General features: G+C 36.4%; 1 protein-coding gene across 5 annotated transcripts in view; it reads left to right on the forward strand.

The window, feature by feature from the left end:
• The window catches only part of RASAL2 (RAS protein activator like 2), a 348,451-nt gene that overhangs the window by 122,211 nt on the left and 208,652 nt on the right, over positions 1-17,588 (forward strand). Inside the window, exon 2 of one of the 5 annotated variants that reach the window (XM_042925859.1) lies at positions 16,736-16,834. The exons of the other annotated variants lie outside the window; for them this stretch is intronic. Coding sequence (XP_042781793.1) covers positions 16,736-16,834 — 99 coding nt within the window. The remainder of the gene's footprint in view (positions 1-16,735; positions 16,835-17,588) is intronic. 5 annotated transcript variants of the gene reach the window in all.

A 17,588-nucleotide genomic window follows, 5' to 3' on the forward strand; every position in this document is an offset into this window, starting at 1 on the left:
ACCCAGTGTAGAGTCTGTGTCAGTGGTTTTCTAACTTTCTGTAATCGTGAACCTTCCAGCCTTGCTTATTCCCCACAAGAGAGAGTATGACTGGCCCAAGAGACCTGAATTCTACTTCCATCTATGCCAGTTATCTTCTGTGAAATTTACTCACTGAGTCTCTTTTTACACTTTTGTGGAATGGTAATTCCTTCCTCACAAGTGATAAAATTTGAAAATGCTATGTATATTATTTATTCACAGATGGCATATAAATGAAAATTGTTCTGATCAGAGCTGCTATTGTGGTATCATAGCAAGGTATGGAATATTAAACCATAGATATCTTTAAGACTGTGTTAAGGAAATAAATATATTTCTTAATTTGAAACTCACTAGTGTTTGTTACTTTTCTTATTCAATATGAACTGCAAGAGGTGAGAGGCATTAAGTAATGTAGTGTGTATTTAAAGCATTTAAATGTATTTAAAGCACATAGCACATAGCATTTGTTCAATATATATTAGATCTTGTTTCTGTTAAGAAAGTGAAATTACACGGATATAGTTTTTTAAAAAAATAGGGAGGAGAGGGGCACCTGGGTGGCTCAGTCAGATGAGTGTCTGACTTCGGCTCAGGTCGTGATCTCACGGTTCATGGGTTTGAGCCCCGCATTGAGCTCTGTGCTGACAGTTCAAAGCCTGGAGCCCGCTTCAGATTCTGTCTCTCCCTCTCTCTCTCTGCCCTTCCCCTCAACACTCTCTCTCTCTCTCTCTCTCTCTCTCTCTCTCTCTCTCTCTTTCTCTCTCTCTCTCTCTCTCTCTCTTTCTCTCTCTCTCTCTCTCTCTCTCTTTCTCTCAAAAATAAATAAACATTTTAAAAAGTTAAAAAAAATAGGGAGAGAAGGAGGATACCTGATTGTTGAGTGTTGTACTTGACAAATGTAAGTAAATTGCAATGTTCTAGTCTTTAAAAAAATTTTTTTTACATTTATTTATTTTTTGAGAGAGCACAAGTGGGGGATGGGCAGAGAGAGAAGGAGACACAGAATCCGAAGCAGGCTCCAGGCTCCGAGCTGTCAGTACAGAGCCCGACGCTGGGCTCGAACTCCCAAACTGGGAGATCATGACCTGAGCCGAAGTCGGACCCTCAACCAACTGAGCCACCCAGGCGCCCCTGCAATGTTCTAGTCTTAAACCCTGTGCACCTGAACTTGTTCTGAGCATAAACAAGGAATAATTTCTTGTGCCATAGCTGACTGTAATTACCCTCATGCTTAAAGCAGTGAAATATGTCATTCTCAGGGTCTCTAACCAATTTAGGAGGGAGAAGCTGAAAGGCTTCAGTGATATTCCATGCTCAACCCTCCAGTTGTGCAATAAATATTCCTTTGTCTGATGTAGGTCAGATAATATGTAGGTCAAATGATACAATGTTAAAATGTAACTTGTACTTTTTATGTCTAATTGTAATTCCAACTGCTTTGGGCTCATGTCTAAGAATGGAGTTTCCATGTTTGCAGTAGTGGAAGTAAATTGAAACACTCAATAAGAGAGGAATAACCACAAACCCATTATAGCATATCAAATCAGCAGACTGTCATAGGGCCTACATAGTTGCTACTTACTAGCTGTGTGAAACTTAGAAAAAACTGTTATTGTAAATGTGCATGGGATGTAAATTCTAAGTTACTGGGAGGCAATTTCATTCCTAAATTCTTTTTCTTCCTCTGTCAATAGGTAGAGATAGGAATGAAAGCTTTAAAAAAAAAAAGGTAGGAAAGGAAATTAAATTTACCCTATGTAGTTCTTCTTTCTGGTTATAGTTTATGTCTTGTTAAACTGACATTATTTATGATGTTACAGTAATAAGACTATCCTCTCTCCAGTGTTATGTTTTTAAAGACCTCCTAACTTGGGAATTAGAAGACTTTATTTTTTTTTCTGGGTAATTTTCTTTTAATATGCTCATTCAATTTTTAAAAAGTTTTTCATAAACCTACTGGGAAGGACCTTATACACTAACTCAACAAAGGTTTATGGAGTTCCTGAGACACTGTTCTTAGTGCTTAGAATATATAGCACATTATTTTATCAAGTAACTAACAGCTTCCTCACTTATTCTAGGGAATCATTAACCAAATTAGAAAAACTAAAAATACTGTAATTTCATAAGATATACATCTAATAAATAGTGGTGAGGATTAGTTAGTATAAGAATTTATACAGTGTTTCAGATGTTCTCTACAATTGGACCTTTTATTTACTTATGAATTAAAAGAGATGTCTGTGCAAAACACAGAGAACTATGTTCCCTTTCTGACATCTCCTAAGGATTGCTGCATTTCAGCAATTTTGTGTAACACCTACCCACCTATAGTATTAGCTATTAATATTTGCTATTAATTAGCTATTTTAGCTATATATATTTTCAGTATTAATATTTGCATATTAATATATACCAAATTATTCCTTTCTGCGTGATTTCAACATATGTTTAAAATCTTCTGAGTGTCTCTATTTCTGTTTAAAAATATTTTCCTGGGGCACCTGGCTGGCTCAGTTGGTTGGGTGTCCGACTTCAGCTCAAGTCATGATCTCACGGTCCATGGGTTGGAGCCCCACATTGGGCTTTGTGCTGACAGCTCAGAGCCTGGAACCTGCTTAGGTTTCTGTGTCTCCCTCTCTGTGTGCCCCTCCCCTACCTTCTCTCTCTCTCAAAAAAAAAAAAAAAAAAAAAAAAAAATTTAAAAAATTTTCCTAGAATTTCTCTTATTTCACAGATTTTTCTATTTCTATAGTCAATAAGGTTTTTTTTTTTTACCCTACAAAATGAAATAAACATTTCTCTAATTATAAAAGTAAAAAAAAGCTGTATAAAATTTTTCAGACAAAAATATAAGGAAGACCTTTAGAACGGGTCATAATCCCTAAGGATTTTAGTTTTAATCAAGCAATGAAAATTTAAATTTTTTTTCAGGTACCAAACAGGTAGATGATAGCTATGTAATAGGCTGCTTAGTCCTTATGTTGGAGTTAGATCTGGGGTTAAATTCTGGCTGTCTTTTTAGTTGCGAAGTAGACATAACGTCTCCAGTTCTATTTTCTTTATAAGAAAGTACAACTGTCCCCAATGGACAAATGTATGTTGTGCATACATACATATATACACACACGTCTTCTTTATGTGTATGTCCCTACACACAATGGAATAAAGAAGAATGAAGCCATAAAGCTATAAAGCCATAAAGAAGAATGAAATCTTGCCATGTGCAACAACATGGATGGAGCTAGAGAGTTTAATGCTAAGCAAAATAATTCAGAGAGACAAATACCATATGATTTCACTCATAATGTGGAATTTAAGAAACACACACACACACACACACAAAAACAAGCAAAGGAAAAAATAAAGGAGAGAGAGACAAACCAAGAAATATACTCTTAACTGTAGAGAACAAATTGATGGTTACTAGAGGGGAGGTGGAATGGGGGAGATGAGTGAAATAGGTGATGGGGATTATAAAGTACACTTATGATGGCCTCTGAGTAAATCTAGAATTGTTGAACCACTAAACAATATAGTGAATACTTATATAGCACTGTATTTTTATTGGCATAAAAATTAAAAACTTAAAAAATGAAACTAGAGCTGTAATATAGATGCTGTGCAGTTGTAACAAGGATTAAATGAGATAGTATGTGTCACGTGCTTTGACTACCTTGTAGTCACTTTAAAATAAAAATCATCTGTTCATGAGGACACATCCTGGAGTCTCCTTGGAGTAGACTTAAGAATGTTTCAATCCTCATTTTACATTTATAAAACATTTATTAAGATAACCAGTTTTGTCTAAGTGATATTTTCTAAATGTGTTCTCAAATCCTGTGAGTACTTTATTTTAGCTTTGTATTTACTAACTGCTTAGTAGAAGCAGTTAGTAGAACTGTTAATAGAAGAAACTTTGCAATTTTTTTTTTAACGTTTATTTATTTTTGAGACAGAGACAGAGCATGAACAGGGGAGGGGCAGAGAGAGGGGGAGACACAGAATCTGAAACAGGCTCCAGGCTCTGAGCTGTCAGCACAGAGCCCGACGCGGGGCTCGAACTCACGGACTGCGAGATCATGACGTGAGCCGAAGTCGGCCGCTTAACCGACTGAGCCACCCAGGTGCCCCTGCAATTTTTTTTACGATATGTAGACCTCCCAACTAAGAGCAGCGTTGTGTGTATGTACACTTCCATTTGTTCATGACTTGTTTAATTTTTCCATTGGGACTTTGCAAATGTTTTTAATAAAAGAAAAAATTAACCTTCACACATTTTATTATACTTGTGATTGAGCTCTGTTTTTATTGCATATTTTAGTTAATTTTAAAGATGATAAAAAGTATGTTGATTTTTGTACTGAGCTCTAGTTTATTACTGATTGTTCATCTGATATTTAAAGTCAGCATCCCTTATTTTAGAAGCAGAATATTTTAGGGGAAAGAAGATTAGTCTTTGGAGACATGAAGACCTGTTTCCAAACTCTTTATATGTCATCTATTTGCGTGTAATTCTTGGTATGTTATGTTTGACCTCTCTGAGGTTATCTTCCTCATATTTAAAATAGGGATAATACCTGTATTGAAAGAGTATTACAAAACAACATAAGGTAGTTGTTAAGAATCAGAGAATCAGAAGTTTTCTTCAGATATACCTGGGAATAAACCTGTCTTTAAGAGAATGATTAACACCATCTTTAGGATTTACCTTTGCTGGGGAGAACGAAGGGGATAGGGAGGGAAGTGTTGCATGGGTCGATGGAAGTTACTGGCATTGTTTTCATTAGGGATCAAATTATGGTTTCACCGATATTTATGGTAATGCCACAAATAAGTAGATGAACGGATGCGTTAGGTAACTTAAAAACCAGGTCATGCGTGATCCATTTATAACAATGGGTCAGAATGAAGAATGACCATTAAAATGATTAAAAATATTTTCAAATTCTGGCTCTACCACTCATTAGTAATGGGACCTTGGGCAGATTACTTTATGTCTCTGAGCCTCAGCTTACTCATTTGTAAGATGAAGTAATATCTGCTTAGTAGGTTGTTGTGACGATTAGATGAAATGGGCTGTGTAAAGTCCATAGCACAGTGCTTGTCAAGTAGTGAGAGCTCAGTAGAAGTTACTGCCCAGGGATGCACTGAGACCAGCTTGCAGAAGCTGGTCGATTGTTGTGTATTTATTGCCAGTGGCCCAGTAGTGACACTGCATTGATACCTTCAAATTAACCACCATGGTGGGGCTGTTAGTACCTCGGAAATGTTGCAGATCAAACAGTGGTAATGGGGGTGTGTGGTAGTGTTTCAGAGGTGGCAGCTGTTAAATTTAACATACCATTGGTAACACCTATTATTATTTAAATCTTTGGAGTTAATAACCAGTATTACACAAAATAGGATTTTTGACTTTAGTTTTAAATATGCTGCTTCTCACATTAAGAAATTTTATATTTAATATTTTAGAGTATTAAAGTTGAATACTGAGTTGTATTAAATTGGCATCTGTTGAGATGTATTTTTTTTTATCATTCATATTCCTATTATTTTGCTAACATTGAAGTGTCTGGAATAACCTATGTATGGTACACAATTATTTTAAGGTGTTTTTTGCTGAGGTATGCTAGCACTTTTTATTTAGATCACTTTTGTTTTGTTTTGATAAGTCATCTGTAACTATGCTCCTACCTCTGAGATTATGCAGTAATTTTTTGGGGTCTTATTATCACGTGATTTTGAGATCAAAACTGTGTATGTTTTTAGCCCATTGAATAAAATGTAATCCTCTTCTAAATTTTAGAATATAAGTAACACTTTAGAAATAATCTGTAGTGAATTCATTCATGGTGCCTTTATTATTTAGCAATTTTACTTTAAAATGATTTAAAATTTTACATTCACTATTATTGACAACTTTTTCTGCTTGTTTCATTTACTGTGTTATGTTTTTAAAATTATTTTCACCTGGATTTTTAGTTCATTAGTATGTGCTAAGTTACCTCCAATGCTAACAAAATTTGTAATTATTTTTGCCTCAGATTTAAGTAAATCCAATTAACATAAAATTCAAGCTAATTATTAGGTACAATCACAACAAAAAAAAAAAAAAGAAAAAAACAAACTAACTTGAATATTTTAGTTTACTTCCCTCATTGAATTTGTATCAAAGTCTCCAGTGAAACTATTCTTAAAAGTAAAATTTTCTTGTCCTTTTTGTCTCATGTTTAAATGATCAGATTTCACTCTTTCCATGTGGTTTTGCAATTTCTGAGCAATCTGACAAATAAAATGAAAAAAATATGTGCTTTATGTGGGAAGACTTTCCTTAACAAATAACTGGCTGGTTTGACTTCTCAGCTAAAACAAAGTTATTTAACTTATATTCACCAAGTCAGTAAACTGAGAAATAAATGTATAAGAGAGAGCCAGTATCCTAAGTAATAAAATTTCTTAGCCTATTTATTTATTTCCCTATAAATAAATGGAAATATTCTAGTCCATTCCTAAAAAAGATTACTTAGCTGCTGTCTCACCTTCTGGCTGCCAGTATCATTTTTCTTGCTAAATTTCTAGAAATTTGAGTGGGAGAGCCTTTTATTACCAAATCCTGAGATAATCAGAAGACATTCTTCATTGAGGCATTAGGTGCAAAGGATTCAACCCAGTGTGGTCAGTGGTAGTTAATGATGACATCAACCATAGAGTAGTTTTTCTAGACTATGCCTAATAATCTGAGTGCAGAGCCACCCCTAACCTAGGATGGAATTTATTTCTTCAAAGGTATGTAATCTGGTGGTCTGCTTAGGGGCCTGATGCCACAAGCTTGTACCTGTCTCTCAGCTTTAGAATTTGTTATTAATCTCAGTTACCAAAATCGGAGATTCTGATGTTACAGCCTGGGCTAAAAACCAGTAGAATTCTCAACCACTCTAAAACTTGCCTAGTTATCCAACTAATATTTTTTTTAATGTTTATTTTTGAGAGAGAGAGCGCAAGTGCGAGCGGGTGCGAGCAGGGGGAGGGGCACAGAGAGAGAGAGGGAGACGCAGAATCCGAAGCAGGCTCCAGGCTCTGAGCTGTCAGCACAGAGCCCGACAAGGGGCTCGAACTCACGACCCGTGAGATCATGACCTGAGCCAAAGTCGGACACTTACCGACTGACTGAGCCACCCAGACTCTCCTCAACTAATCTTTTTTGATATATGTTGCAACTGGGTCATTTTTTTCACTTCTCAAGCTTATAAAAATTAATAATCCCTTGTTTTTCAGTTGGTCATGGTTTTCTAGTGAAGTCTTAAGAAGGCAAGCAAACAACAATAACAAAACAAAAAGGATTTGTTTTTAAATATTGTGATCAATAAGTTATTTCACTGGCTGAAACTTTATGGTGTGATTTACACTAGACACTAGGTGTCTCTGGCATTTATCTTGGAGCAAAAATGTCTTAATGTAATGGATCTGGATCTTCAGTATTGAAGATCCCCCTTCATCACCAGCAACCAAGGATGATACAGAATGAACATAGCCCATTATCCATGTTTTGGTAGTTTACAACATGGAGAGGAGGCAGATATGTGAACAGATAAATAATACAAATAATCCCTGACAATGTGTCATTTGAAATAGGTTTGGGTTAATAGAAGTCTCCCAAGTTAAAGAATTAGGGGGTAATTTAGACCCAGGGAACAATGTGAGTGTCAAAAGTACATCCAGCGAATGGTGAGAAGTTCACAAAGTGAACTGTGTAGAGGGTGGAAATATGAATACATGTGACTCCAAAGGAAAATGAGTTAGTGTTTGAAGAATTCTGTGCTGAGTACCAGGCTCACGATTTTGGATTTCAAACGTAACAGAGATTTTAAAGTAGGGATATAAGTTTGATTTTTTAGGAAGACGCTTTAACGATAGCATGGATGATGGGCTGATGATGGAGAGATACAATCAAATTGTGCCAGAGTTTAAGTAAGGTGTGATAAAAGCCTGAATTAAAAATAAGTGTAAAATGAGGGTATAAGAGACTCTTAAATACAGAGAACAAACTGAAAGTTCATGGGGGGGGGGGCAAGGGAGAGGGGAAAATGGGTGATGGGCATTGAGGAGGGCACTTGTTGGGACGAACACTGGGTGTCGTACATAAGTGATGAATCATGGGAATCTACTCCTGAAGCCAAGAGCACACTGTTTGCACTGTATGTTAGCTAACTTGACAATAAATTATATTTAAAAAACAAAAAATAATAAATGAGGGTAGAGGTTCCAGTAAAAAGACCTTTCTGAGGTAGATTGTGACAGAATTTCTAGAGTAAGGCAGAAGGCAAATAAGGGTTCAAGGTTTATAGATTTGGAGAATGGTGGTACCTTTGACTGAATTTGAGAATAAAGAAGTGGAACATTTCAAAGGGGAAAAGGCAGTGAACATGTGTTTAGTAATTTCTATATGCTTGGTTTTCAACCTCTGAGTACTTTGTATACATTTATCTGGTTTAATCCTCTGAAAAATCCTGTGAGGTAGTTGGAGTTATTTTTCTTTTAAAAGTAAGGAATTAGAGAATCAGAAGGGTTTGGGTACTTCTCTAAGACTGCCCAGCTGTCTAGGTTTCTGTAGCTCCTAGGTTTCTGTAACTTCAAGCCCTTGTTCTTACCTCTCCATTTCATGGCCCTGTTTTGAGCATATGATGTTTGAGAGGGTCTTCAAGAACCTGGGAGCATCTGTCCAGTGAGCACTGAGGAATAATGGGGCAGCAGTTGAAGAGTAGAGATCAGTTTTCATATGAAGATAGACATTTGGGAATCATGAGCACATAGACACTGAAGCCACAGGAATGGATGAAATCATTCAGGTGGGAGTTGTAGTGTGGGGGTAGTGAAGTTGTCAAGGTTAGCACCCTGATCTTGGCACATCTGGCCACCTTATTCCAGGCGAACCAGAATCTATTAGCAAAGCCACTCAACTTTTATGATTATAGATTAGGAGTTTACCCATTGTGGTGGCAGGCTTACTGTTCCTTCTTTTATACACACACACGCCCACACACACACACCCCTACCTTATTTATTTTTATTTAAAGCTTTACTGAGATATAATTTACATACCATACAATTTACTCAAAGTATATGACTCAACTGAACTTTTCAATGGTAGCAACGTATACCTATCATAAAATTTACCATTTTAATCTTTTTAAGTGTAGTTTCAGTAGAATAAGTATATTCACATTGCTGTACAACCATCATCACCATCCATCTCAGAGTATTTCATCTTCCCAACCTGAAACTCTGTATCCATTGAACAGTAACTCCCCTCTCATCTCTCTCCCCAGCCCCTTGTAACCATTACTTTCTGTCTCTGTGAATTTGACTATTCTAGGTGTCTCACTCATGTGGAATCACAATATTGTCCCTTTTGCACAATTTAGTTGTTTTTAGTATATTCAAAGTGTTGTGCAACCATACTGCAATAAATCTTACAACAACGAAAAGAAACTGTACTTATTAGCAGCACTTCCCCATTGCCCACTCCCCTGCCACAGCCATAGGTAACCACTAATGTGCTTTCTGTCTCTATAGATGTGCCTAAAGATTTCATATAATGGAATCTTATTATATGTGGCCTTTTGTGTATGGCCTCTTAATTAGCATAATTTTTTCAAGGTTAATCTATGTTGTAGCAACTGTCAGTACTTCATTTCCTTTTATAGCCAAATATTATTCCATGATATGGATATACCACATTTTGTTTATATATTCATCAGTTGGTAGACATTGGCTTGTTACACTTTTTGGCTATTATACTGCTATGAATGCTCACAAACAGGTCTTTACATGGGTCTGTGTTTCACTTGGGTATTTACCCTTCTATTTTGTAAAAGACCTATACTACGTCTAAAATAAGGATGTGGTGTTTTGAGACTTTAAGTCACATTCGGTTTTCCACTTGTTATCTAAACATGTTATAGTCTTGCTATTTGATTCATGTTTTATATCTTTGTGTTCATTCAATAAATGTTTGTGAAGATATTTATAAGATTTTAGTCTTAATTGAATACGTAGTTAACAACTTCCTACACCTGGGTTTTTAAGTTCAGTGTGATCTAGCATTTCCCACTGGTAGCTTGATTAATGAACATGGCGATTTGTCTTCATTGCCAGGATGATTGTCATATTTTTATATGCCTGAGGCAGTTGTTAGTCAATTTCTCATGCTCAAGGCTGGTATATCTTCGTGAGGAAGCAAAGAGAAGAGTGAGATGAGTAATGTCTCTGAATCTATGATTATGAAACCATATCCATATGAGTATACAGGTTCTTAGTGACTGAGCTTTAGTCAGTAAACCACAGGCATTTTTTCCTGTCATTCTCATGTGAATTTTCTCATTGATATATCCTTAGTTTGTCTCTTAGTTTCCAATATACAGATTTGATGATGATTATGTATTCACTTATCTTCACAAAACAGAAATCTTGTGTTTTGTCCATTTTTTGAGATACTGCCACCAAAATGTCAAAATAGTTTGAGGCTTAAGGGATACCAATTCAATTATAACTTAGCACAGTATATAACCATAACCTTGGCCAAAATAAAGGGTATTTTGAATGTTATGTGTGTGGTTTGTTGTTCTGGAGAAAAGTGGTATCTGGTGGTTAGAACATATGAGTTGCTGTCAGCATTTGTGGGTTTATTCCCAGACCTAAGCTTTTTTTTTTTTTTTTTTTTTTTTTTTAAAAGAGAGGGAGAGCCTATGCCTGGTATATGTTTAGTACTCAGTACAATGTTTTATATACTATAGATACACTGTAAATACTAGTGAAGATTTTATACTACTGGCAGAATAATATACAACAAATTACTGACAGTATATGTAAGATGATATATGTAAGATGATAGCTGGTCATGAGTATTTAGTGATGCCATTCTTCAAGCTTTCTTTGAGAAAGGCATGATTAACATTCCCAAGTAGTAGTGATGGTATTTTAAGCAACTTATAATGAACATTTTTTATTCAAAGTGTTTAGACATTACTCTCTCTGTCCAAGGGACTACTGAAAACTCTACCAAATGGAATTCATCCATTTCACAGTAGTACTTGCCAGAATCTTAGAGTAAGGAACATTTTTAAGATTGTGTGATGATTCTAATGTGTGGAGGCTAGGCACTGATATTCTAGTATTAATGTTTTATTTACCTCCATCCACTTGACAGCATCCTAAGCCAGGAGTTTTAAACAATACGTCTTCTTGTAATATTACTGGTCTTTGAGTTGGATGGAGGTGTTCTGCCCTTAAAATAAGGTAATAAAGGTCTCTTTCTAGTTTACTAAAAACGGCTGGATGGCATTTAAAAATTGTTTTCAATTTAAAAGTTTTTAAATATTTCTTAACATTTTGGCCCCTGGCTTAGTTTATAATAAGATATAAAGTATTGAAATTAACTCAAATTTATAGATTTGATTCTTTTATATTTAATAGTAATTTGTTGAGTTGCTTTTTGTCCTATGAATTAACCATAAGGCATGGCTTTTCTTTTCTTTTTTTCCCCCTTCTTCCAAGTTTCATTTAAATTCCAGTTAGTGTATACACTGTATATTAGCTAACTTGACAATAAATTATATTTAGAAGAAAAAAATAAATTTGTAGAGCAGGAAAATAAGGAGAAAAAAATAAATTCTAGTTAGTTAACATACAGTATAATATTAGTTTCACATGTAGGAATTAGTGTTTCATCACATACAACACCTGGTGCTCATAACTGTAGGGCGTGGCTTTTCAAACAATGTTTTATGAATACTCGTTGTCCACAGTGACCAGGGGTTGGTTGCTAGTAGAAATCATGACTGTAGCTGGTTTATTAATCTTCTGTAGTCTTTATTCCAATTTATTGTATTGACACTTATGCTTCAGATATTGCTGTTAATCTCTAATTTGGGGTTGTATTCCTTTGAATAATGCTTTCCTGTTCCTGTTCTCTGTTGAATTCTAAATATATCATTTTGTTCAGCCAAAGGGAATTTAATATTTTCATCTGAATCCCATTTCTTCAGAAGCCTAATGTTCATTACATTTCTTTTAAACAGTGAGGAATATTCATTGAAGCCCTATTATTAATAGGACCATTTTTGTTATTTTTAGTCAGTTTTCTTTGTCAGCATTAGATTATTTCAAATATTAGATGCAGAGAGACCTTTTATCCAAGAGTAAAAATATTAGAAAAATACCACTTTAAATAACTTAAAGCAGTTGCGAGAATTTCATATTAAATAATGTATGTATGTGTGAATGGAGGGGGGGAGTAGTGGATGATTGGGAATTTACCTTGAAAATCATGAGATGGGAATTTATGGAAATACACTTTTCATTTTAAACAAGATTTGGGTTATAATTGCAACTATGCACTAATTATTAAAATAAACCAAGAACTAAACGTGAAATTTTGTTTGGAATATTTTTTCCAAACAAAATTGTGCGAATGCGGGATGACATCCTTCACGTTTTACTTTTGCTGCGCAGTTACTTTGTTGCTATATGTGTATGTTGTATGTGTGATATATATGTGTGATTATACATATATAGTCATTAGAAGAATCTATTCTTTCAGGGCTCCTTTTTAAAATTTATACCTATTTCAATTTATTGGAAAACTAGGCCCTTCTGTTATATTCTATTGCTGCATTGTTCTAATTTAACAACATAGTTTTTAAAAAAAATTTTTTTTTTTTTAACATTTATTTATTCTTGAGAGACAGAGACAGAGCAAGAGCAGGGGAGGGACAGAGAGAGAGGGACACACAGAATCCGAAGCAGGTTCCAGACTCTGAGCTGTCAGCACAGAGCCTGACACGGGGCTTGAACACACGAACCGGGAGATCATGACCTGAGCTGAAGTCGGCCGCTCAACTGACTGAGCCACCCAGGCGCCCCTTAACAACATAGTTTTAAAGTAGAAGTGTAAGACGTAAAGCACGAGGTAGAATTCTGGGGAAAGAGTAAGTAGTTTATAATTCATAAATAAAATAAAATAGGATGAGTTTATGAATATATCTGAATATTTGGTTTTGATAATCATGCTTCCCTCTGGAGTGCTATGTTTTTAGTACACATATATCCTAAATAAGTATTATTAATGTAAATTGTGTCTGTACTTGGGGTAAAATACAGAGTGCTGAGTAACTCTATTAAAGAATGAAATGCTATGTTCAGATATCAAAAGATCTCCAAGCTACGTTATAAAATAAGTGGCAAAATTATTGCATATTTGGGGGGTTCTTTGTAGTTTTCAGACCCTTTCACATGTGTTATTTGCTAATAGGTACATTGTGGAGAAAGTAATAAGTTTATTTTATGTATGGGGAGGAAAACTTTATAAGTGAGGATGAATCTATTTCCAGAAAGAAAACCTCTTTTCCTTTTTTAAGGCAGCTGTGGCTTTGGAATGAGAGATGGGAGACCCTGAGTTAGACCTAAATCTTCTACCAATCTACTACTATTCTTCTATCTGCACCTTAATTTAACTAGAATAAGTTGAATCTTGATCATGGATAAGAATTAGGAACTTATACCTAATACTTTGCCTTCCTCTGCCAGAGATACGGCAAGGGTTACAATGGGAAAAGTGAGCAAAGGATGGCAAGCCACCTACCAATGTCAGTGCAGTATCTTGTATGACTTTACTTACCCTTCATTTGGCTAGCTGTTTGCAGATGATAATACAGATGAATTTTTGCCTCCCCCGCCAAACATACACATATGCAGAGAAGTAGAAGCTATAGTTGGACTGCTTAGTCTGTAAAGTTCTTCCCAAATGAAGATGCTGTGTTCTCTTGCGATGGTGTTTAACCTTGAGCTTTTTCCTCAATTCAACTGGCCACTCACTCGAGGAGAACTTTCCAGAGCTCCAGGATAGAGAATGTACCTATTTCAACCACAGGTTTGTTTCTTAATTTGCTCACAGCGTCTTCAAGTGTGTGAGTTTGTATAGTTTTCTTAGTGATTGCTCTAGAGCTATTACAATATTCGTATGTGACATCACACCTTGCTGGTTTCAACATTTTACCGCTTTGAGGGAATGAGTATAGAAACCTTTTCTTCCATCGAGGTCCCTTTACCTTTCCCAGTGTAAAATATCATTGTCTTGAGTATCAGATGGTATTGTAATTTTTGCTTCAATCAATAAATATATATAAAACTCATGAGAAGGATAGACTATAATATGTCCCTATATTTTTGCTCTTTCCAGTTTTCTACCTTGTTGATTCTCTAAAATTCTTCCTTTTCTCATTTTCTTTAAGTTGGAAGAACTCCCCTTTGCTGTTCTTTAAGGGTAGGTCCGTTAGTGAAAAATTGTGTTAATTTTCCTTCATCTGAGAATGTTTTTATTTTCCCTTTATTTTTCAAGGGTAGTTTTACCAGGGACAAAATCTGCAGTTAACACTTTCCTTCTTTCGGCACTTGAAAAATTTTGTCCCACTTGCTTCAGGCCTCTATAGTTTCAAGTGATAGGGGTGCCCAGGTGGCTCAGTCAGTTGAGCATCCAACTTCGGCTCAGGTCATGATCTCACAGTTCATGAGCTTGAGCCCCGCGTTGGGCTCTGTGCTGACAGCTCAGAGCCTGGAGCCTGCTTCCGATTCTGTGTCTCCCTCTGTCTCTGCCCCATCCCCATCCCCATCCCCATCCCCACTCATGCTCTCTCTCTGTCTTAAAAATAAATAAGACATTTAAAAAAAAGTTTCAAATGAGAAATCCACTGGAATTTGAATTAGTGTTCCAACTGGGGAACCGCTTTTAAGATTTATTCTTTGTCTAGTTCTCAGAAATCTTGGATTTCTTTGGGTGTATCGTATGTGGGTCCACTCAGCTTCTTGAAGGGTGGTCTTGGGTCTTTTGTTTACCCTGCTGGGAGGTCTTCAGCCATTAATTGTTCAAATGCTCTTTCATTCTTATTCTATTTCTCCTCTCCTGGGACCCCAATGATATGAATGTTGGATCTTTTAATATTGTCCTGCAGGTCTTTGATCTTTGTAAATTTGTTTTTTCAGTCTGTTGTACCTCTGTTGCTCATATTTAGTAAATTCTGTTGATCTGTCTTCAAGTTTACTGAATCTGTCTTCTTTCATCTCCATTCTTGCTGCTCCAGTGAGCTTTTTATTAATATTATTTCATTTTTCAGTTCTATGTGTATAGTTTTTTTTTTTATAACTTCTGTTTCTTTGCTGTGATTTTCTATTTTCTTAATTTGTTCCAAGAGAATTTCCAGTTGTTTGTGAAGCACTTTATGATGGCTGCTTTAAATTCCTTCTCAGATAATTTAAACATCTGAGTCATCTTGGTTGATTGTCACATTCAAGTTCGTGATATTCCTTTTTCTTGGTATTACATGGCAGATTTTTTTGTTGGATCTTGAACATTGAGCTATTGTGTTAGGAAACTAGGTCCTGTTTAAATCTTTTATTTTAGCAGGCAGTTACCCTATTTAGGTTAGCAAGTAGCTACAGGCTTTCTGTTAAAGGGTATGGTTCCATTGGCAATTTAAATTTCACATTCGTTGCAATACTGTTCGGTCTGCTCCATTTATCTGGACTTCTAATGGTCCCTGCTGGTGCTGGGTGAGGGATTGAAATGAACTTCCCCAGAATAAGCCATCTATGCCCCTACGAGGGGGAAAGTTGTTTCCAGCCCCTGGAGACAAAGAGGCTTTCCAGGCTGGGCCACTGTGGCAAGATCCCTCTGCCTGTAGGAGATGGAAAACAGTTCTCAGGCTGGGCCCATGTTGTGGTGGCATCCTCTTGCCAGTGTGTCGCCATGGGGAAGAGGAATCGCATGTCTGGAGGGGAAGGGGAGTGTTACTCTTGGCTGCTCGGCAGGCCTCACTATCGATGCTCTCTTACCAATGCTGTCAGGCTTGCCTCGTGTTGTCAAAAGAAATGAGTCTCCCGAGGCCGCTTTCTGTTGCTAGGTTTGGACCAAGGCCTGGGTCACCTTCTTCTCTTGAACTAGGGGCTATAAGATGCCCTGCCACTTTGTTCCTCCAGTGCTAGGGCCCTTAGCATGTCAGCCTTATTTCCACTTTCAGAGCTCTGTGGCTGCCTTTTGAAGTTCGAAAGTTTATAGTTTTAGCAGGAGCAATAGGAAGAACTGAGCCCATACCATCTTGTCTGGTCCACGACTTTTTCTTAATCCTTTGTTACTCATGTTTTCTTTAGAGAGACTAGTTTGTCGTCATCCATGTCAATTTTCTGCAGTTGTTAAAATATAACTCTTCTATTACCCTTACTTATCATAACTTTTACATGGGATCTGAGCTCTTTTCCAACATAGATCTCACTAGCTTTATGAAATTCTATCTCACTTGGAAGACTAGCAATTTAACTCTGCAGTTATCTTGTGCTCATACGCTATTCGGCAGTGAACAACAAATGTTCAGGGATCGGTAGTGTTCAAGTGATGATTGATTTTTCTAAGGGGTCAGTTTTGTTTGATAAACTTTAATTCTGTGTAAAAATTTACAACTGTGAGGATTATAGTGAATGTTTATCTAAGTAAAAGCCTTCCTAGATACCTGTGTCCTTATACTTTATAAACTGTTAACATTATTTTGCAATAGAAAAAAGCCTTAGAAGTCCTCTAATCAAAGGGCACTTCAGTAAAATAAAGTCAAGAGAAGAGAAAACATGCCTAACATCAAGATGACCTTGTAATTTGTAATTTAAACAGAGAGGCTGGCGAAGATCTCAAGGGGCACCACTGACAGTTACTTAGGGACAACAGGTGTGATCTGGGACAAGTGGTCATTCTGCCTGGGCCAAGCTGCCAGTAAGTACAAAATCGAGTTTAATGAGACTCCAAATTTTCGGGCTCAGATGTAGCATCTGACTGTGGCCTATAGATTCAAACTACTTTGATTCCAATCCTGACTTTACTAACAGTGTGACTGTGATCAATTTACTCAAATTCTCTGAGCCTCAGATTCTTTATATGTGATATCGGAGTAATGATAGTACCAACCTCACAGGACTGCCGGGTGGTTTAAATGAGATTATGCGTGTAAAGCTCTTCATAGAGTCAGTCAGTGGCCAGCACTTAGTTTATTGGTGCTATCATTACTGTTGTTGTTTATAAAATCCTAGGTTAACGATAATGGTTAAAAGTGAGGGCTCGTTGGAACGCCTGGGTGGCTCAGTAGGTTAAAGTCCAACTTAAGCTCCAGTCATGATCTCGCAGGTCATGAGTTCGAGCCCTGCATCGGGCTCTGTGCTGACAGCTCAGAGACTGGAGTCTATTTCGGATTCTGTGACTCCGTCTCTCTCTGCCTCTCCCCCTCTCGTGCTGTCTTTCTCTTTCAAAAATAAACATTAAAAAAAAAAAAAAAAGAGCTTGTAGCTTTAATGTGAAATTAAGAGTCATTATGGGGTTCTATTTCTGTTTTGCTCCTGATTCACGCACTGGTCTCTTTGGGAAATTCCTTAACCTTTTTGTGTTTAATTCTTGCCGTCCAGACCTAGATGGATCTTGCCGTCTGCTTCCTTCATGGAAGATGGTAAAGAAAATTTTTGAAAATGCTTTGAGA

The sequence above is a fragment of the Panthera leo genome, chromosome F3, assembly GCF_018350215.1.
Source record: "Panthera leo isolate Ple1 chromosome F3, P.leo_Ple1_pat1.1, whole genome shotgun sequence".
NCBI classification, from domain to species: domain Eukaryota; kingdom Metazoa; phylum Chordata; class Mammalia; order Carnivora; family Felidae; genus Panthera; species Panthera leo.